Source organism: Amia ocellicauda, chromosome 3 (genome assembly GCF_036373705.1).
Source record: "Amia ocellicauda isolate fAmiCal2 chromosome 3, fAmiCal2.hap1, whole genome shotgun sequence".
Lineage (NCBI taxonomy): Eukaryota > Metazoa > Chordata > Actinopteri > Amiiformes > Amiidae > Amia > Amia ocellicauda.
Window position 1 is genome coordinate 38,106,020 of NC_089852.1, and position 23,551 is coordinate 38,129,570.

The 23,551-nt window shown below is 42.1% G+C and overlaps 1 protein-coding gene across 2 annotated transcripts in view; it reads right to left on the reverse strand.

Moving 5' to 3' along the window:
• Positions 1-23,551, reverse strand: part of fchsd2 (FCH and double SH3 domains 2) — a 70,086-nt gene that overhangs the window by 31,610 nt on the left and 14,925 nt on the right. For both annotated transcript variants that reach the window (XM_066699333.1, XM_066699334.1), the window contains exon 3: positions 21,923-21,968. In XM_066699333.1, coding sequence (XP_066555430.1) covers positions 21,923-21,968 — 46 coding nt within the window. The remainder of the gene's footprint in view (positions 1-21,922; positions 21,969-23,551) is intronic.

The window sequence follows — 23,551 nt, forward strand, 5'->3', positions numbered from 1 at the left end:
TTGCTTCCTCCTGTCAATGACGCACTGATCAGCTGAGACCACATCTTTTATTTATTTTTCTCTGCTCAAGGCCTTAATATAACTGGCAGGCCAGCCCTTCCCAAGAGAAGTCAGACTGAAAGCAGAATATAGGAAAAGGGTGTTACCAAATAAACAGGAATGCAGAAATGGCATTAATTTTTAAAGGAGTGATTTAACAGGAACAGATAATTGCTCACAAGGATGTCTGGTTTGTTTTCTGGTTTCTTTAGATGAATGCCCTGTAGGAAGCTTAAAAAAGGTGCAGATCTCGAGGAAGGCTAGCCAGGTTTGGGAGGCTCCTATGCTTCAGCCATCTACCTCCCCCTTCCTCTGTCAGTGCCACTCGCTGACCTGTTTCCCTGAACCCCGGCCGCAGCCGCCACCGCCGGCTCCCCCAGCACAATGACTGTCAGTGTTGTGTGCAAAACAGTGTGCTGGGAAATTCACTGATAGTTTAACCTTTGCACCAACGGGACTCTGTACATGTCTCTGGAACGTGCAGGGCACTCGCTTCTCTGTCACAGGACATCAAGTCTGAGCCCCCAAATTGAACTAGTTAGCCAACTTATTAGCCCGGCCAGAAGTCACAGCTTAACATCTGTTTTACAGCGTGCTGGTTTAGACATCACATTTTTTTCGTCAAACTGTCGCACATCCCTTTCGAACAGGAGCCTACCATTAGAGAAGGATAAAACTATTGTAGAGTAAAGGTGTTTATCATTATTATTTAAGTCTACAAAAGGGTATGGGATGACATTTTTGCTACTATAAAAGGAAGCTTTAAATTCTATCTAAGGGGATAAGATCTGGACTTCCTATATGCATTTTCCTCTAGTGCCACAGATATCATCCTTTATGGATGTTTTTCATTTGTTCTTTGTAGTTTTAAAATGCTCATTCTACCCAAGGGGACCCAGGAGTGAGAGAAGTTAGGCAATGCCCTCATATTGCTCTCTTTCCACTTATAAGTACAATGCCGAACCGAATGGGCTTAATTTAGAGATATAAGGCAAAGGGGCCATAGCATGTGAAATGTTAAAAGTAGTGCAGCAGCAGAGTAGCAGAGATTTGCAAATCTTATAGGAAAGCACATCAGAAAAACAGAAACAAAACGTAGGTGTGCAAGGGAATTAACGTCTGAGAAAACAAAACCGCCTATTCAAGCAGTCTAACACAAAGATAAGCCTTTACCACATCCTGATCTATATAGTTTGAATCACGCAACAAAACCCTTGGCTAGGGTGCTGTATCCTGCCTCTTCAACCCAAAGTTCAATTTTGCATAATTTTATTCATGCCTAACCTCCAGGTCACACAGTAAAAACAGTCTTTCCAAATCTGTGTTTACTTTCCACTCATTTTAGACAGAAAAATCTCTGTAATGTTGAATGCTGCAGAGAGGGACACGCATGCTGTCGAAATTCAAGCATTTCAGACCAAGGGAAGCTAGCAATGGGGCGTTAGCTGAGCAGCCCTGTAATGAAGATGCAGACAAGAGTCAATATCATGTCTGAGTTGGACTTAAAAAAAAGATGCACACAAAAAATAAAAGAATAAGCAAGACTAATTAGAATGTTCACAGTCTGTCACTGATTGAACTCTAGGCCAGAGACAAGATTCAATCCAGGAACCCAGGAAACTTTAATACAATTATAAGCATTTTATACCGGCCTATACATTTTTTTCCATTTCCTTTTCTTCTATAATACAGACTTTTTGATAAGATGGCTGAAAGATTACATGCTAACTCTCTCCTGTAGCTGAGCCAGCTGTATTAGAGAGCATTCAAGCTGGCACTGATGGATTCTTTAGGTGTTTCTAATGCATAAAATGGTTTCACTTTTCCATTGGTTGACCCAAACCACCCTATAGATCTCCAAGGACTTCAAAACTATTTTTATTCCACTAGTGTTGTCTGCGTGGAGATCAATATGATGCAGCCTTGAAACCACCATATTAAATTTACAAAAAACAAATACAAATAAAAATAAATAACGAGTAATAAGAGGTTTCAAGTTAACAATTTACAGTCTATACTCTAAACAAACTTAGAGCATCCAGACAATTACAACAGAGAACCAGGCTGAAAAACATCAATAAATGTTTAGTTGGCACAATACAATGTAAGCGGCACATTACAATATAATACTGTAATAAATATTTATGAGGACTACTTTCCACTTTTGTTCACATATAGAGCAACAAAACATTTCTGCCTCTGAAGCACCTGCCCTTGCAAGGTGTTTGAAACCTCAGTGTTATTTAAAATTTATGTTTTGCAGATAATGTCTAACTGAGAGGAATTAACCTGCATTTTCTTCCTTTGTGGTCCAGGTAAACCACAGTTTTCTTTAAGACAAACTCTGTAAAAACAGCATGTATAAAACTCAGACAGTGTCTCAGCTGGGGAGGGGGAATAACAAAGCTTTACACACCATTTGTTCATATAAACATTCAAGTGCCTCTGTCTACTGGGTTTAAACAAGCCTCATCTTACATACGACTTCCTTGCACAGTGTAAATTACCTGAATGAATTAAATCTAGCTAAAGCAAGTAAAGTGTCTAATTTATGTATTTATTTTAAATATGTACAGTTCCCACCTGTTATCAGATAAGTGCGTTTTTGCCTCAAAGGTGGAGTTCAGTACTTTCTGAGGCCATGATGACGATTTTGACAGCTTGGAATTCCATATCCATATCGGTCCTGATTTTAAGCTCTTTTTCATGTATCTTCATGTGTTGCTGCTGCAGTCTGGTCTACAGGACAGTGTTAAAGTAGGCTGTGTGGATCAATCACTGGTGGTTTCTTACAGGTCAGGGGTCTGACACTTTGTGGCATCCTTAATACAATTAAGGACTGAGTTGAATGGCTCTCTGTGAAGTTACAGCACAAATAAAGGCTCAACGAAAAAGCCATTAATAATTTAACAGAAAGCCAGACCACATTATTGTGTTGTTGTGACCACTGCTGAGGACGGGCTGTGACCTCAGGGGCCTGGCAGGAGAGGAGTACAGTGAGAAGGATAATCAGGGCCGTCGACTCAATCTCACTTATCTGAGGCACACAGAGAAAATGGGACACATTTAATGGCCTGGACAAAGACGAGTGTGTTGTGCATTTAAGCCAAGCATTTATACAACCGGTTTGAACATCAACCAAAAGGAAAGTCCCAGATGCAAATCTTTTTAGCTGCACTACAGTGATTCACACAGGCCGAGCGCTGGCCATTTGACACGTGGGCGACAGTCTACCTTTAAACAGTGGCCTGGCCAAGAACTGCCAAGAGGCAGCTCACAAAATATAGCTCTGTAGGCTTAATGACATCAGAATATATATACAAAGTGCAGTTCTGCACTGATATAATGACAGCACTGTTCGTCTAAATATATACATCTGAACGCGAGGCATTTGGAATGAGCAAACAGGAAAACCTGTAGTCAGCACTTCCAGAGAGTGCCAGCTGAGATCTCCTCAGGGTGTTCGCTGGAGTTCCTGTTTTTGTCCAGGCGGGAGCACAGGGGCCAGGCAGCAGGATATCCTGAGCAGAGCAGACCCTCCCCGCTTCTGGCTCCCGCAGACTGGCAGAGCAGGACTGGGCGTGAAGGCCCTCACACTGCAGCCTGAAAGAGATGGGGGGGCTGTGCAGCCGGGAGAAACAAGAGGACCAACTCAAGCTGCAGTCCCTCCCTGCGCTTCTCTCTCACAAACCAGCCCTTGTGTGAGCAAGTCACCGCTCCCCGCGACGCTCCTCGCCCCTCCACTCTGGCAGAGGAGGCCCAATAAACCAGAGAGAAAGAGCACGAGCGATGCAGCCTCACACAGCACCGCTACTGTATCGTCCCACTCCCCTCGCCTCCCTGCCCTCCCACTGCCCAACTCTGAAGGGTCTCCGTGGCATCAATGTGTTTATTTTAGTTGTGTTTAGTGGGGAAATATTGTTGGGAGAACACAATGGGGACATTTTTGAAATTCCCAGAAAACAATGAAAGGGTTAAGCCCTCCGCCCTCAGTGACTCCACACAGCTCCGCAAACAAAATGCAACTGGACAGAAAATCGGCCATGAACAAGACACGCGCATTCTGCAATCGGGAGGCAGTCTGACAATAAATGGAAAAAATAAGAAAAAGAGAGGGAAAACGATACATTCTCTGCAGCCAGAAACACATTTCTAAATCACAAATTGTTTAAAAATTATCATTTTAGCAAGACTGCATTTAGCAAACTGAAAGGAGAAGGTTATATTCTTCCCCATGACAAAGATGGAAGATGTCCTAATTGCCTTCATCACACATACAGCTCAACCACTGCCACCTACATTACTCATCTATAATTAAATACAAATAATAAACTGATGAACGTGCTGCTCTGTAAAAGCAACAACCAAAAGCTCAAAATGGGTTACATGAATGTAGTGTGTGCTTCTCCAATGACATTTTTTCATTTCCATTCAAAAAATACAACATACATGAACAGTCCATGAAGTGGATTAAGAGACAGAAGAATAGGAGCACTTTTTAATGAGTGAGCAAACCTGGTAAATGCACACAACCCTCAATTGTTGACAAAAGTAGTTGTGGCCTGAACAGTAGCTTTATCTATTGAAAAAATTTAACAGTGTTACTTCCCCGCCCCCCGCCATTATTCCTTGGCAAGCTTTCTGAGGGGAGACACTGTCAGAGGCATCACACATCTTGCACAGAATGCCACACCTGTAGTTTATTGTGCTGCCGGTTTCCATAGAAATATTGCAGAGCTGCTAACAAAAAACAAAAAAATGTATCCCTCCTGTTTTGAATTAGACAATGCTTCAGGAGAGATCTCCCTGCCATGGCCCTTCATAGACCCTCTGAAACCACATGCCTTTCTCACATCCTGCTAGTGCAGCCCCTCCGGACAGCAAAGCCACAATCCAGTCGATAAAAAAAAAAAAAGAAAAAAAGAAAAAAAGAAAATGTATATGTATTGTTTTCACTTAAATATGCTAAGTCAGCGTTCTGGGAAACACTGGGAAGTGAGGGAATAAAAAGAAAAGACCAGGCAGGTTGTGCTGGATCAGCATTTGCCATCGTAGATTAAAACAACAGGATCTCAGTCTTTCCTGCCTTGGCTCCTATGGAGAGATTAATTGCTCCTATATTAAAACTGTCTTTTGAATGGCTCCTGCTTTTGAATCAATTCAATGAAAACTGCTGTGGTCAACAAGTGGAGAAAAACTTTGTCAGAACAAATAGCCTTGCAGCACTTCGGCACCAATGTGAAGGCTTACTGAGCGCAAGAGAACAGGATCATGCATCCATGGAAGTGTCAAGTAAACGGACTGGGTGTAGTTTGACAATGCCGACGGCTACACTCCCTGTAGTTGACAAATGTATTTCACCAGCCCTCAGAGCTGGCATGATGGCACCGCTCTGTCCTGACACTGCGCCCACATGCCATCATATTAACACTGACAGGTATAGTAGCACTTCTCAGCTCGAGTATTCTAGGGTCAGATGCAGACAAATTAAAAAACTGAAGAACGGGAAGAGTCGAAGGGCCATATTTATTTCTCTGCTCATCTCCTATCTTTCTGCTGCTGTGCCTGTTTGACCACACATTACAGCCCTGTCATTGTGCTCCCATAGTAATGGTTCGTTATCTAGAAACACTACCAACTGTACTGGGCATAATGAATGCATTCAGCTGGCAGCATAATGGGAATTCCAGAATTCAGCTTTTTTCAAAAGATGCAATACTCCCCCCTCCCTGGCCCAGCCCACCCCCATTCATCTGATTATCAGTAAACTGATGGGGTAAAGAGACAGTTCATTGCTCCCTTGCACTCAGCAGGACAAAGCCAATGTACTGTACAGACACAGGAACTCCCCCGTTGAAAGCCACACATCATCATCTTTAGGGTTAGACAGAATAATGACTATTTTGCCATTTCTTAACAAAAAAAAAGCAATAAACAAAGTAGAATTGCCCAGATTTTCCCAACAACACTTGATGCACAAGGCCGTAAGACTCTGCCCTCTATTTCTGCTTGGTGTTGTGCCTACTCATTTCAGTACGGCAAAACTCTGCAACTAACAGGAATAAAAGTGTGATATTGTGCGACAGGTTGATTATCCCAGTATGAAACAGTGGAAAGTAAAGGCTGAGATCTGAAGAAAGAAACTACAGAATTCAGCTAAGTCTGAGGACTTCACTACATATGATTGAAGCATACACCACAATATCTTTACCATTTGAGGTTAGATTAAGTCACAATTCAAACTCAGCCCCTTTGACTGCTGTATTAAAGCCCTACTTCAAGATCATCTCGATTCTTGCATGCTGCATGTATTGTCCTGCAGTGTTTCATAGCCTGGGGCTTTCTGCTTGCCATATGCTCGGCTTGTCCACATATTTCTAATGACTAAACGCTACAAAGCTGAGGGCTGAGAGTTTGCGAAGGATTCAGATTTATCTCCTCCAATTAGAGCTTTAATATCACTGTGTTGACAGGAGGGATCTGCTGAGGGTAAGTGTCCTCTATCGCGAATGACCTCGTGAAGAACAGCCACACTATTATTCTAATCTCTAGCCTTTAACCCCCCGGCCCACATAAATACTACCATTGCTCGGAGGCTCCAGTGTCCAGGAAACGAGAACAGCAAGAGAGGTGGAACGACAGCGTGCCTCATTTACCGGCAACTGGAGGAATGCTTCTAGAGATGAGTTTCAGCTGTCCAGTGCTTTTCCTCAGGAGAGTCTAACTGGATGGCAAAGAAATAGACACTTTGGATGCATGGACATCACAGAGATCCACTGCATCAGCACACAGAGTTCAAGGTTTGGGCTGCTTCTACTTCTTGGATGCATTTAATTGCTGTACAGTGTGTGGTGTATGACTGTGATTCCTGGGGTGTTAATGTCTGTGTACATGTGTGGGCCTGCCTAGGCGCCGTGGGCTAATCTACGCATCACATCTTCCGTTGGTCACAGTTAAGCAAGGCCGACTGACCCTGGGTCAGTCACACATAAACACACCCCTTGGCAGGAAGAATGAGCAAATCCTATGATGAACAAACCAGTGGTAGCTCCTAGTACATGCTGTGTGGTTCATTATAGAAATAATACTCAGGACATCTAGTTAATATCAAATGGACTGTTGCACTTGTTATCAGTTTCTCCGTGTTCTAATATGCCACTTCACTACCTGAAATCTCATCTGCCATTTATATAATATATCTATTTTAAGTCTGACCTATTCTGTGTGAAAGCTCCTGTTTCATGTGTACTTTTTATAGTGATGGAAGCTTTATCAGCATAGTAGTAAAACACTTAATGATGGGCGAACATACTGTGCTGTGTAAAATCAATACAATGCCTACTAACACCACCAATGTGATTAATTTACCACTGCAAGGGAAAGAATTACAACAGAAATGTGTAATTTAACTGATATTACAAGCTGACATCCACAGAATAATTACTGTAAAGCGAATGTTCAGCTCAACCAGTAATGAAATGAATAAAATTACATTTTATGTAGCCTAGTTGATGATGTTGATGATGTTGATAATGATAATGATTATAAAGTGTGTACAGGTGATATTTACAACTACTAGAGCAAATTTGGAACAGCAGGTCAAATTCACATGAACCGGATACCTAATCTCAAAGCGATTTGACATCGGTCTTCACCAAGTTCAGATGGCTCCCCTTATCCATGCAAATAATAAACACCACCACCTTGTTCTAGGGAGGATTAAAATGACCCAGATAGATGTGGAGCCCCATTAACAAATACCAGTGATAAATTATGGTGGAGCTCGTCATCTGGCCTCAGGATGACTTCCCCCCTCCTCCACCCTCCACCCCCCCCACCTTAAATAAAAATAAAAAAAAAATAAAAAAAACTCTCCAATAGCCCCCCCCAACCCCCTTCACCATTTCCAAAGCTACCCTGCCAGCAAGTACTTCCAGCTGGCCGCACTTCCAACACAAGCCATCATTCAATGGGATCTGATCAGATGTTATAATGAGGTACCAGAGGTCAGGCTCCTGATAATATAACAAAGCCGAAGGTTCCCACACCCACATGGCATCCCTAACCTGGGAACGGGGCACTGTGCTCGGGCTTGGAGCATCAGCCAGCCTCCCAGCTCCCCCCCAACCCCCGACATGGGACCAGGGGGGACTGGCGGGCTGAATTGGTGGCCACAGACGCCTCTGTAATGGGCTGAGAGAGATTGAACTGCTGCAGAGAGAAAAGAGAATTCAGCCATCCTGTCTCCTTGGCCTAGCCACCAAGACATATTGCGTGCACACTACTAAAATGGACACAATACATACCAGCAACTACAGTAAATAATACCATATCCAGAGATATACTACAAAAAAAAATACTGCTACATATATAGTCTGTATAGTACTCTGTATGTATGGATGTACATATGTCAATAAATATAAACACTTAAGAGTCTATAGTATTTAAATTAAAGTGGTAAAATGCAGAACCACAAGAAAGGAGACTGGGTCCTGCACATACGTTGCCTCAGATACGTTGTTTCGCACAGGTCTTGGTTGTCATCCCAGTCTACAGGCTGTCAGGTGTCCGTTTGATGAGCAGAAATTACACACGACAAATCTGAGGTGATACAGCAGACTTACCCCCCCACCCCTCGTCAAGACGCCCAGCGAGAGATGAAAGGGTGTCCGCTGTTTCGCTTACCACAACAGGCACGGCCTCTCTCTCTGGCTCTCTCAACACCATACAAGGTGAGCAACAACAGGGACAAAAAACAACAACAAATCATGCAGGCCCGCTATGTCACAAGCAGCGATATTTCACACTCGATTCTGGTGCAGACTTCTTTGAACGATTGAAGAAAGAATAATTTATTGAGTCCGACGCACTGACATTCCCCAGGGGTACGGTTATCGCAACTGCCAGGAGCTTCCTCTGCCCTCTCAAAGCAGGTTGCAGCTGTGCCAGTCTGGCGTGCTGTTGACCCTACCTGCAGCCGCAGTTTATCAACCAAACAGCCCACATTGTCGAGGAGTTTATTGTTTTTTAAATGGCTGACGCCTGGGTGACTCCAGCCAGTTTTTTTTTTTTTTTTTAGCTCAGACTGTTAAGTACTTGGATGCAGGCCAAAAACTGAACTTTGGTTTCCCAGAGATAGAAAGTCCAAGTAGTAAATAAATACATAAATAAATGTCCAATTTTAAATATAAACTTATTTAAAGCACTCAATTTGTCAGTGAAGTCCACAGAGGTGAAATTTGGATTCCTTTGGAGAAGAACTGGAAATGCTCAAATGATTCCAATCATGACATCACAACTGTCTGCCCACCCCTCCCAAAACTTAAGTTGAAAGTACTTTGTGGAATAATTGTATGTCCATTATTTGTTCAACAGATGTCATGTCAAAAGCTATTTTTTCATGTGTGATATGTAGGGTTAGAGCTTTATGTTGAAATGTTAGACACTAACCTTAAAACATGAAATACCACCCCAGCCTGCACACAAACTGCAGACATTTAAACTGATATTTAGTCGAGTGCAACCATTCTCAGTTCTAGCATTCAACATCAGGTTTTCAGTAACAACCGGGGATCAGAATCATGCCCCTTTATATAAAAAACACTACTAGCTCCGTGCACAATTTGTCCTCTGTCTCAGTGAAAAGATGAGCTTCCAGTCATGCTTCAAGCATGAAGTCTAAGACAACCGTTTACTACACTGATGACATCAAATCCACCGAAGAATAAAAATCCCAGGTCTGGTTCAAAGCACTGACATAAAGCTGAGGATTTTGACGAAGGCTGCCGGAGCAATTAGAGTGAAGGGATTTAGCCTGCTGCAGATTATTCTGCGAAAGTAATTCTCCCATCACTTTCCCTTACAGTAACAGTAACCAGAAAAAGGGGACTTTTACATCCAAGGTCTTCCGAGTTTTAAGATCATGCTTGAATTCTTTTATTTTGCAACAATATTGAAAGGGATTTGGAATTGGGAGTGTGAAATTTTGTGCAGTGATTTATTTATTTAATTTATGGCTCCTTTTTTTTTCCACAGGACATGAACACATGTTTTTTTCCCTTTTTGTTTTCATTCCCACACTCCTTTCATTTTAATATTCATGAGGGCTATGATACACAAAGGGCAGTAAGCAAGAGCCAGTAAATACAGCACACAGACACACACACACTCTTATACAGACACAGACACGTGCAGGCATGCAACCAGGCACATAAAGAGACAGACGCATATAAGACATGTGTGGCACACAGAAGACAGCATGGATAACATGCCAACAACATTAATTAAAACAAAGCAGAAGGCCATAAGAAAAAACACACAGCAACAAGAAAAAATCCAAAGCTTTCCTCTCTCACTCACACACACATATACATACATACAAAAGACAAGGGGGGAAAGTGGGAAGTGGGGAGAAGGATCCATAAATAGATCTTATCATGATATACTAGTATGGTAACATTAATTGACTGATGGATTTCTCTTTCTTCAATATTTAATCAAGTTATTCATTACACATAGGCTAAATAACAGAGCAGAGAAACACATCATGTTCCACAAAGGCTAAGTTCATTTGTTCTGGACAGGTGGCCAAGCTGCCTCTCTCGGCCGCCTCAGAAAAGCCCGCCCACAATAGCACTAAAGACGATTATGCAAATGCAGGCCTTTCCCTGCGATTTTCCCAGGAAGGGGAGAAGGGCTCAGTGTGGAAGAGGTAATTGTTCCTCAGCCATGTGGAAAAACAAACCGGGGAAGAGAGCTTCTTCTCTCTCTCTCTCTCTCTCTCTCTCTCTCTCTCTCTCTCTCTCTCTCTCTCTCTCTCTCTCTCTCTCTCTCTCTCTCTCTCTCTCTCTCTCTCTCTCTCTCTCTCTCTCTCTCTCTCTCTCTCTCTCTCTCTCTCTCTCTCTCTCTCTCTCTCTCTCTCTCTCTCTCTCTCGGCTGGGGAAGGGATATTGGAACCGAGAACTGCCAGCACAGACTAGTCTGATTGCTAGTGGGAGATGGTAGGAGAGAGGGGGGAGGTGGGGCTAGAGTATAAACACAGAAGTGATGTCTGGTTGCAGTCTGTTAGCTCTGGATGACGCCACATTATGAGAGGTCAAGGCAGCAGCTATGAGAACACCCCAGCCAGTCGGATGAAGAGACCAGGCCCAGGACTAGAATTTGCTTAGATGCGTTCAAATGCTTCACTGTCTAAGTTTCTTGTTTTGTTATTTTCCACATTCAATTCCATTAAAATAAAATCTTAGACAAAAAAGTGGCTTACTGTCAAAGAAAAGTTGCGGCTGAAAACAAAACCATTTTTCTGCAATGGAGGAAGATGCTGAGACGCACAGACACCTGGCTCTCTGCTCTTGTCTAAAGGATGAGCATTAGAGTCACAAGACATTTGAGGATGTGAGGAAAACCACAAATAACACGCATACAATAACACACATACAGCTCCAATGCGATGTCTTATATTTCCATGTTCCTATTACTATGGCCTAAATTCAAGTTTAATAGATTTTCCCTCCAAACACTTGCATAGAATACTCTGTTTGACACTCACAATTGCAGCCTTAAAACCATACCATCTTCCATGGTTTCCTACCCCCAATCATGTGATTTGAGTTAAAATCAAAACATGGCGTGTTGCCCCCTGTGCCTGCATTTCTCTTAGGAGACAAAAAAACTAAACTAAAAAAAAAAGTCCAACTACAGTTTAAATGAAGAGAGAGTCTCAAGCCTGATGAGCCACACAATGATGTTACTGTCTACTGGATGTCACTCTATAGTGCATCACCCTCCACCTGCTCAGTGCAGCTTCCAGTATGCATTCTGATAAACAACCTGGATGTGTGTAACCGGGAGCATTCAGTACACACTCCCACTTGCCCCTCTCTTTTTTTAATACCTCTAATTAATGCACAGGAGTTGCCTGCATTCAGGGAAGTAAACAACCCTTGTCGCAATGAATCACTTTTTCCTTTTCCTCACTTAGGTCACTCCAAAAGAATGCTTAGAACATTTCACACCATAAATTACACCACCGGCTACACAGCACGGCTGCAGAATCGATGCCTAATCATCACCGATTCCAGGCCGGAACCCTAGTCAGGAATACTGAAATGCTCAGTTCGGGAAGCATGCTTTTGGACCAGACCGTTTACAACCGATTTAGGGCAACTTCCATCCTCCCACTCCTAACAGTACTAATATTCTCTAGACAATTTAACCCGTTCCTGTCCTTGTTATTACAGAGGTGTAGTCTGTCTCTCCCTTGTTCTGAAGCATTCTGTGCACAAATAGAAAACCTTGAGTGACACAAACACTATCTAGATTGACAGGAAGGCCTTGGCTTTGCATTCTATAAGTTGGACACCTTGGACATCTTCCCTGATGTTATTAAGACATAATTCCCCTTACAGTTAGCTAGTAGGAGATGCCGAACTCTGTAAATGACTGTAATCTTCACATCAGTGCAACAGTTGGACTTTTTTTTATATATAAATTATTTTTTATATTTTCTTTTATATTTGCTTTTTGAGTTTGCAGGCTGTCACATAATGATATTTTATTGCTAGTAGTAAATTGACTCTGCAGTATCTCTGCAAGCAGTTTCTTTACAAAATCCAGTGAAATCGGTTTTATCAGCTTGGAGAGGCATTTTATTTGTTGCCGGAATTGTGCACTTTCTACATCAGAGTCGATAGCTCCTAAAACCCTGTCCCGTCTATGAGATGCCACTCCCTACGCAGTTAAACACAGGGAATGTTTTCTTTTCATTAAGGATATCCTGGGTATGAGACAAAGTTAAGCGGCTATGTGCAGAAGCTGAACCGATTTAAAAACAGGGCACCTTCAGCATTTTGTGAAAGTCCAATTTAGAGAAAGTAACTGTGCGTTCTTTCATAAAGACTAGCAATCGTAAAATAACAAGCTATAATGTTCATATCACAAACAAAAAAACAACACATAGTTCTTTTCCCTGGAGGACATTTTTGGTTACTCCAGACCTGTCGTGGGAGAGCCCCCGCCCCCCGCGGTCAGTATGTGGAATCTGTGGGATGTGCCGTGCCGTGCCGTGCCGTGCTTGGTAACGATACACACACTTGATTAACTGGGCAAAGCGTGGTGACCCGACGGGTTAACGTTTAACTCGCTTCCCTGACTGTCTTTCTAAGTTTCCCTCTAATGGAAACTCATTAATCAGAGGGCCTAGATGAGGTCCCACTATGGGCAGTGCTAAACTAGAATAGAAAAAAAGTGCATTCACAAACTGTGTGATATGCTATATGTAAGAATAGGGAGAATAAATGTTGAGCTATAACTATAATGTAAGAAAAAACTATTCAATTGGCCCCTGGAAGTAATAACACAGCACTTCTTGGTCATAACGATAATGGAAGATGGAATTGGCCAAACTCTGGTGTTCTGGTGCTCGATACTTATGTAAAGTATTTTCTGCATCTTCTCTTTGGGAAGAGAAGTTAAATCATTACTTTGATAAGCTAGTTCACTACACTTCAACGATCACAGAAAAGAGCTAAAGGTGCTCTCTCGGTTTATAATTGCTTTCCAGGTTGTCCTTTAATCCACAGTTAAAGGGTCTAAATGAATCTTATGTCACAGAGCTGCTTATCTTTAACTTAAGGTTGGTACAGAAAGAAATTTGAGCTGTTGCCTACGTGCTATTTTAGATTAATTAACTCATCGTATCTTGTCTTCATCTTTCACTGTTTAACATTGCGTTGTACTGTATTCTTCATTCTATTAAAGCCCTCTACAGTATGTAACCTTGACATGATCTACAGTTCCTTATAGAATCTGTATCATCTTTGACATCAGTCAAATAAACAAACCTCCCAAGATACTTAATTTTCATAAGTTTCCTTAAATCGCCAGGTCCGTGACTGCTCTCACATGCCCTCGTTATCACAATCAACATGAGAAGCAACAACAATAAACATAATTAATGCTATGTACCCTTAAACACTTGATGTGACAGCTGGTACAGTATTTTCCAAGCTCTCTTCAATCTTCTTTAGCTAAAGCCGGATCATCACCTTTTCAATGATCTGAAAACAAATGCGCCGTCATCCATTCATATTCAAAACATGCAGGAGGTGTTCAGGGGAGTCAGCCTGCCAGGAGACCCTCAGTTTCTGTCTGGGGAAAGGCAGCCCCGGATACAGATGTTCATACTATCTGCTCCACCATTGTGTACCTCAGCTTCCACACCTGTTGTTAGGACTCAACAATGAGTGGTTACTGATCCTGATGGCGGTATTGTCCGAACCCTAAAGCAACCTGCATAATCAGCCTCCAAACCCTAACCATAACCTATATGCCAAATTCTGCACAAACCTAAAGCAAACTCGCATTATAAGCCTTACCTAAAAACAAACCCATGTTTTATCTTTCTATACCACACACCATAGCCCTGAGCAATATCTGTTTTTCTAACCCTAACTCTTACCCTAAACCTCACCCTAACTCATAACCAAACTTAACAATCATTTTTGTGTGAAGGTTATGCCTTGGAAAGTCAGGTGTTTCTGCATGTGAAGTGACCGTTTACTAATAGTGCCTTATCAGTCATGCAGTTCACACAGAGTGAAGGTAGCCCATGGTTACATTCTTCTACCCGGCCATAAACTAACATTTGAAGGGCATAAATTGCAATTTTGCTTGTCTGGAAGCTATGGAAGTTGCCATGTAATCCTGTCCAAAAAGAATTCAGTCTGCTCCGTCATGCTTTCATAGACCATGTGCTTTTCAAACGTTGTCTTGCGTAAGACGTTATATAAAAGGCGAGGTAATAAAACCCTGCTATCAGCGAGTCACTTTCAGCAGTGACATCCTCTCTTTAGCCTGCTCCCACTTCTCAAACACTGATAATCACTTCATTTTCTTGACCTTCAAACGGAAAGCTTTTAAAACAATTGAACACTCGAAGAACCGGAGTGCTGGTGTGATCAAATTGGTTCCATATGTTCAAACATAAAGCCGATGTAATAATGCAGAGGGAGAAACAACAGCGGTGTAATCTGCCTGTTGAGATGCCCTCCTGCCTGCTTCCTGGACTGACTACCTTGGTACAGTATCTCCATGGTGAATGGGAAATAATCTGGCCTGGTGCTGCTAGAGGGACGGAGCAGAATCGACTCTCCTTCCAGAGCAGCCGTATAGGAATGCTGCTGCCGATGCAGAAGCATGCTATTGTCTGAGCCTGACAGATCCTGCGGGGGGGGGAGGGGATTGGGGGTAACGGGCAGCAGAGCTAAAAGCTGCCTCTGCCATCAAAGCCACAGACTGTGTGCTAGATTTCCACTGTGCCAGACAGATTTGAGAGAAAAACAGCATAATCCTGACAGATCGAGAAAAAAAAAAAAAAAAGTACTCTTTACCATCAACCCACTCCCAGTCGTATCCCACTGCCTTCTGAGAAAAAATAAATAATTGAATGTTTTATGCACAGACATCCAGTACACACACACATATTTAGATTTATTTTTGGTGCATTTTGTAAAAGTCAAATTAGTTTCTCATTCATTTCAACATCTATTACAAGCCATTGCTTTGACAAGGATTTTTTTTTTCTGCGAGGGGTGGAAGGTGAAAATATAATTGGTGCTTATATAATTCTACACCTTTCATTATAAACTGTGCTGGCAAAGAAACAAAAAAAAGAGAGACTTGGAAGGGAAGGAGAATAAGAAGAAGAAGAAGGAAGGAAGGAAGAAGAAAGCTGCTTTGGACAGGAGTGATTGAACGCCTGGCTGTTTCCCAGAGCCAGCTTTACAGACAGGCTTGGCATTTCTCAGCCAACAGTGTGGAAACTGGCAGGGAACCATGAACGGATCCTAATGGACTGAGGATGGCAGTGCAAACAAAGACGGAAAGTGTAAACGAAAAGGGAAAGGCTTCAAAGGTCGAGGCGCAGTACTGGTTCGAGAGGTCGGTCCGCTCCTCGGCGAGATGGACTGCTATGTTTTGTGCCTTTAAGATACAAGTGTCTGCCTAACAAACTGTGCCGCAAACTGCTATAGCTGGGAAATGGCACATGCTCTCTTGCTGCTGTGCGTCCAATCACAGAACTCTGGTAAAACGCCGGTTTCAAACTTTTCAAGGCTGTACTCGGCAAAAGCCTTGACTTTCCATAATCTGACAGGTTGAGGCGTACCTGGGCTTGGTCTGGGCAGTGGAAGCTGATTGGCATCCGTGAAATAAACTCTAACAGTAACATGTAGAGGAATGTTACAGGTGTAACACATTCAAACATTTAGTAGAAAAGTCCTACGCAGAGGGTGCAGTTTGTGTGCAATTTCAAACCCCCCCCCGGCTTCCTCGGTTGTAGTTAACACCAACACCCACTTCTAGTCCAGCAGGCTCACTTATGGATAGAGGCTTAAATTGAGCAGTGTGATTTCCCCTTGCTTTCCTCCACATAAGAGATGAATCATAAAAGCTTTTTTTTTGCAGCAGCAGTCTGTTTGAAAAGAATGTAGAAAAATGTTGGAATTATTCTGTGCTTAAAGTATTTGACTGAAAAAGTGACCTCTTGCCTGCAGTGTCTTTGCTACAGTGCAATTCTCTTGTGCAGAGTGGAGATCTCAACAATTACAGAACTCATTACATGTGACAGCCATCCTCCTCCCTGGGCCTCTACAAAGCTTGTGTAACAGTAGGACGTGAGTGCCGAGATGACTGGAGTCTGAGAAACAAGGCAGAGAGGAACGGAACAATTTCCAAATTCTAGCAGTTTTTCTCCTTCTGGAAGTCTCTAATGAAACTCATGTTTGGGAAAAAACTTCAAGAGATGCGGTTTTCTTTGTATTATATGTAATCTATAACTATAATATTATACATAGGCTATGTAATACATACTTATAATAATATTAAAAAACATGTATATATTGTTTTCTGTGTTGAGTTTCATACTTTAAAATAAATTCTGCCGCCTTCTCCTTTCTGTTCCTAACCACAAACAAGAGCAGCCATGGTCAGCAGGTACAGTACACTACTGCCCCTTTTCCACTGGCGGACACGTCTTGTCCAGACAGTTTTTCTTTAAAGACTTACATTGCATATACAAAATAAAACATGACATGTTTTGAAAGAAGGTCCTAGACATTAAGGAGGTTAATGCTGCATGTACTGAACAATTGAACAAGCCCACAAAACCCGAGTCACACAATCAGTGAGTCCACACTGCGCACTCTGAATCAGGAAGTCAACAGGCGGTCGGCTTAGCAACCTGCATTTGACGAAAGAGTTGACTGAGGGCACATCGGGAACATGAACTGGGGCCAAGACACTATTCCTTTACTATTCCTTCCAAGAGCAGGAGTTTATGGACTGCAGTGCCAGCATGACAACCAGGTTATGATGAAATGACAATTAAATACCTTGCAGAGCTTTGAAAAATTAGAAGTAGGCTTCAATAGTATTTAATGTTTATTAGGAGATAAACATCTATTTACACAGATAGTCACATAAATCTACCCACCCGATCCGGTAACTGCCAGTGGAATCAATGCCCGAGCATTCGGTGAGAATTCTAATGTATTTTGTCATTTTCCATCACGGTTCAAATAGACTAATTTACATTTTAACATTAACAGGATGAGATGTGAGGAAAGCAGGTACTGAACAGTTGCATAGTTATGGTAATCCAGGAAAGGCTGTAAAGAGGAGTGTTTCACGTAGTTGAAAAACTACTTTAGTAGTTGTAGTAGTTAAAGCACTTGAAGATCAACTTAAAAGCAAGATGACTAATACAGATTGCTTCTCGTCCCAGAGATAATGAGCATCTCGCCTCGTATCACTGAATTCAGCCTATGATAGTGTGTTTAATGGGCTCTCAGCAACAGAGCCACCTCTGACTGACTACTGCCGTCGTACAGCAACGCCAGGACTGGCCCAGGCTGAACAAACACAGCTCTATCTGCCCCCCCCCACCAGCGAGGGTCCGAACCCACAAACCCCTTGGAATCAAAAGCATCTCTGTTAACCAGGATGCCATAAAACAATGTTTATTTGTGTGGACAGCTGCAGAGTCAGTGAGCTCATACAGCAGGGAGAGAATGCAGTCAGATAAAAGATTATAAAATGAGCAAAAGGCAAAAAAAAAAAAAAGGGTAGGTGAAAGGTCTTTTTTTTTTATTCCTCTACAAATGTTGGCATTTCCAACCAAAGCAGCTTCTTCTAAATGAACTAGGCACAGATGAATACATCTGTAAACCAAAACAATCCCACAGGCCTGCCTATGTAGCTGCAATGGCAAGCTGCATACAGTAGTATTCAGCGCCAATCCCCTTGTCCTGCTAAAGGTTCTGCTGACTACAGACAGCCCTCAGAGAGATCTGCAGCACTAGTGCCGGCCCTCACCTGCCTCCGTGTTAAGGCTGAAATAGCAAACCATTGGAGCCAGACAACATCACGCTTGACTGGGGCTATTCTTGGACCTAGATGCAACTTGCAAATCAAATGGCTGGACCCAAGTGAAGCCTGCCTGGCATCAGCTGGAAAAACCACAAAATTCCAACACCTAGCACAATAAACACGGGGGGCTTTATTTAGCATCTTGCTCAGGCAGTGAAACAGTTTTTAGCTGAACAAGGTACTGGCAATAGTCCCACGGAACTAATACTTGCAAATGAAGGCACAAAATGCTCCCTTTCGCAGTCATGCAGTGCAAATGCAATAATGATACAGTGACAGTGCTGAACCATCAGTCCACAGCTAGGATTCCACCTTGGCTAATGCCAACCATGAGGGCTGCGTTACAGTAAAGTAAGTGGGAACAAGCGGTTCTGATTCAACAGAATCAAGACTTGGCCTGCTTGTCTTAATTGGTAGGTAGGTGTTGAACAAGAATTCCCATCAAGGTTTCTCAAAACCTCAAATTGTAACCTCATAGGAATTGTATGTCCTTACACATCAGGGACAGTCAGGGTTTTTTCTTGGGTATACAGTGGTGATGTGAAACACAGCCAAGTCTATCACTCACCAAGAACCAGACAATATTCTTCAAGGCAAGACAAAACTCTTATTTCTACCACTAATACACTGTAAGGCAATTAGCTGCAGTGCAAAGGGTGAGACTCCTTTAAGCTTTTATGGTTTTTATCCAATTAATCTGCCTAATGCCAACACAGTGCACCGTACAGCTATCTCTGCCCTTCTGATCTTCAACTGGGTGGTGGCCAGGGTTCTTGTGGAAGCAGATCCCTTTTTATTTTTGTATCTTAAGGAATGAGGAAGGCAAGGTAGGCCAAGGTTAAAAAGCCACTGCTGTATCAGTCTCTGCTTGCATTTGGCATGCCATTCTGGAAGTGAACAGCAGCAGACTGACAAAAGTGGAAGTTTGGCCATGGGAATGTTTATCGAAGGATGACGGAGGCCCCCCGACTCCCAGAAAGCAGGGCGAGAGAGCTGCAGGATTTAAGGGTTTTATCAATGAACAGCTCAACTGTTCTCCGAGTGTTAAATAAATTTGTACATGGAAATGAGACACCAGCTGGCGGTGCAAGTCGAGCACAGACCTGCAATTGCTTGATGCTACACTCGTGATCAGCAGTAAACGGTCTCTTGCTGATTCCTGAAAAGATGCCTTTTAGGTTTTAAGCTACCTTTAAAAAGACAACCTGGCTTCTCTCTCTCTATTTTTTTTCTTTTCTTTAACTGGTCTAGCTTGAAAATGAATAACTTATTTTTTTCCCCCCCATTACACCACCAAGTTAGGCTTTTCATTTTTCTAGCTGCCCATTTTAAAACCCTAACAACCACACCATTCCTTTAAAAGAGTAGTGAAAGATTGACGGGCTTACTTAAAGCAAAGTTCAAATGAATATCAGCTTTGTAATGGGTTTGAATACAGCCATTTGTACGGCAGCGACATAAATCCTAGTTTGGGATTTGGGTGCAGACAGTGTCCTAACAGCAGAAAGTTCTGTGGGTGCAACTGACTCATTCATTAAATAATAAAAGCTTTGAGACTCTAAAGGATGTGTTTTCTGCTAAGTACAGGTTAAAATTAATGTTCTAGTGTTTTTTTTTTGGTAGCATCCAACTCCAGTATCCAGATAAAACTAGCCAACTGAGAACTTGAGTTCAGAGTTCACAAGGCACCACTTCATATACACACACACACACACACACGACTAACTTTGGAACAGCATGGCACAAATATAGCTGTCTAACTTGCAGACAGCCACACATACTTCACATACCAGGTCACAGTCACAGCCCAGCCCTCCTTTGGGAAACATGAATAAACTAATTTTAAAGTGGTCAGTGTCTCTTTTCAAATCCCACTGCCAGAGAAAACAGGTTTTCATACTGATCTGAATTGTGTACCTAGAGAGGAAAAACATTTCTTATGACTACCATTCCTTCTAAGAAGAGCTGTGTATGCGGGGAAAACTATTAATTTATTTCATATTTGAGAAGGGTATGACTTTCTTTTTACTGGAATATTTTAGTATACAATACAAATATACAAAAAACAATGTATTTTACTGAATACTACATTGTTACATTTCTTGAATTACAGGAAGCATCACATCACTGCAGCAACAACGTAATTTTTTACTTTATTTTTATGTGACTAGCTTTCCTCCTTGGAGTACTGGCTTGCTTTGTTCTCTTTTCGGAGATGACATCCCGAAAATCAAAACCATCTCGCTAAAGGAGCCCGAATCCCCTGTGTCTTTTGACTTCAAGCAACACAATGCATTACTTCAACCAATATCCCAGACCAACTATACCACAAATCTATTTGAAACATATGTGCTGACCCAGAGCCAATCAATTAAGACGAAAAAACAAAACAATGAGTCAGTTTATTTAGGTGGTCATCCAAAGAGGAGCGGCTCAAGTTCATGACACGTAATACGGATCTGAAATATCCCTGTAAACCGTGCCTTAGAAATAGATGGTTTGGGTGCCATATTCATGCGACGTGCGGCGGGCTGAGTGACTGTATGGCCACGCAGTGGTGATTGGAGAATGCCAAGTCAGCGATAAGACTAAGCCAGGCATCTGATCCTGATGTCACCATAAGCTTGTTCCTGCTTTGCTGCTCTGAGTCGGGTATCCACTGAGGTGCCGCGAGGAGACAAGCAAACGTCCGGCAGCCCTGCTCAGGCCCCACACAGCTGCCAGATCATGCAGGGGGTTGGGTTAGCTCTCTGAGCCTGGAGACAGGAGCTCACCGGAGAGCCACATGGCTGCTTTGGTGGATCAGGCTCAGGTGGAATTTTGCTCAGTCATTCTAGAATGTATGTAACAGTTCAGCAGTATTGTTTAACAACGTATCCATGTGAATCACTGTGAAAATGTTTCTTTGGTCTCCCCCTCCCTCCATGTCATTCTGCTTTTGATCAAGTATCCCAAGAGAGAGCTTACAATTCTCAAGCAGAAAAAAATATATAGGACCTCATGTCCTTTTTAAGCCTTAAGTCTTACAGAAAGTTTTGAGGCCAACACCTAGCTTTAATACAGACAACAGTAACTACTGATCATAGATTATAGTCACAAACATACAAATTTTTGTCCAAATTTGTTCTTTAATGTCCCAAAACTTTTTGGATTGATTAAGAGATCAGATGCTATTCAAATGAAATAATACATCATTATCCTAAGAGCGTTGTTTTCATTCCTGAGCACTGCAATTCAAAGCAGATGAATATTGTGACAGTCATCTGCAAATGATTAAATATATAACTACTGCTGAGCTGCCTTGTTTTAGACCAACACAACGATCTGAAAATAAAATTGTCTTTCAGTAAATGCTTCCCAAAATGCCCCTTCTAGATCACCCACTTTAACCACTAAAAACCTCCCGAAGGAAAACCAATCACAGTCCACCATTAAATGACCAGAAAACTCAACATACCTGTGCATAGTCCTTCTCTATGGCAGACTTCTTCTGACTGAACGTCCTGTAGAAAAAAGAAAGCAAACATTAAAATTCACATTTCAGAGGTGCTTTTCAATTTACCAAAGAATGACAAAACTTGGTGACATTCACATCTTTTGAAAGAGGTTTCATGTCAATATTATTTATGAATGAAGTCATGTACATCCTTCCGTTCTCCCCAAGGCAGGTTTAAACGGGTTTTGTCAGCATTTAGTTTGTCATGATCGTATGGTATATTATGCTTGTTGTCTTGCTAAAAGGCACAGTATTTAGTTACTCATGACAGAAAAAGAGATTACTTCTCCTACATTGAATTGCATGCTAAAACAAACCAAGCATGCAATGATTTGTCTAGAGGCTTGGCTGGTTGAAAAGACAGCTTTCTTGCCATCAAAGCCGGCCCAAGTCAAATCGAACTGAGTGCCAAGTCAGGCTCAACCTGTTTAGGTTATAACCCAATAATGACATCTACTGTAACTGAGCCAATGACTACACACTGAAAGCTTTCAAACACCATGTTAGGGAAACAGAGTATTTTAGCAGCTGTGTCATTATACTGCATAATGGCCAATTGCATTTGCTCTGACAACAATGTGAAGAGGAATATCAGTTTATGCCCCTGTCAAAGGTTGATGGGAGAGGCAATTGGAGTTCCTTAGCGGAGAGGAAAAAAAACTATTGGAAATGAAGTACAATTATTAATTTATTATTACCTTCTATTTATGTTTGAAAAAGACATGCATCGTAGCCACACCATCCAGGTGGGCCATTCAGACCAGAATCTTCTCCACCTCTCTCTGTGGAGTATGGATGTAAGCCTTTATTTCTGTCCTAAAGGCAATCTGCTTAACACTCTCCCAGATACTGTGTTAAGCTTATTCTACCACTCAAATAGCTATTTAGGCAGGGCAGATCTCGTTGTTGTGGGCCTGTCTGTCTATAACAATAGCCTTGAGAAAATAAGGGAATTTTCCCCTTCTGCCTGCATCTGCACGACACCTGGTCCATGGACTGTTATGCAACAAAGGAATTACTGCAGATCCACTGCCAGCATTCCCTACTAACTTTCAGGAAGCCTGAGTTTAGCTCTTATCACGCATCTTTATGCTCTTTAAACATGCATGTCTCTGCTATCTGAAGACAGAACATCTGCAGACACACCTACCTAATTTATGCCTGCCTACAATTTACTCACACACCCCAGATAAATAATTATACAATTTCCTGTGCACATTAAATCTCTGAAACTGCTTTTTGACTGCTGTAGAATTCACATAATTAGAGGTTTCCCTACACCACTGCAGCACAAAACAGTAATACTGAAGACCATTATCACACTGGCGTAGCACAGTTCTTTTTTTCTGTTCTCCAAATATTTAACTGTCATCATAAACTCAGTGACATTTCATTGGCCTTTCTAAAGAAATGATATTCATAGAAACAGTTGTGCTTTAATTCATGGTTGAATGCTATCTGATTTACAAAGAAATCAAGTGTCAAAACATGGGGAGGAGATTAGGTATTTTGATGTGTATTTCTAGTGCTAATACAGCTGTCCACGGTTAACCACAGATATCTCAGTGGGGGTGCTGTGTGATTGCATTT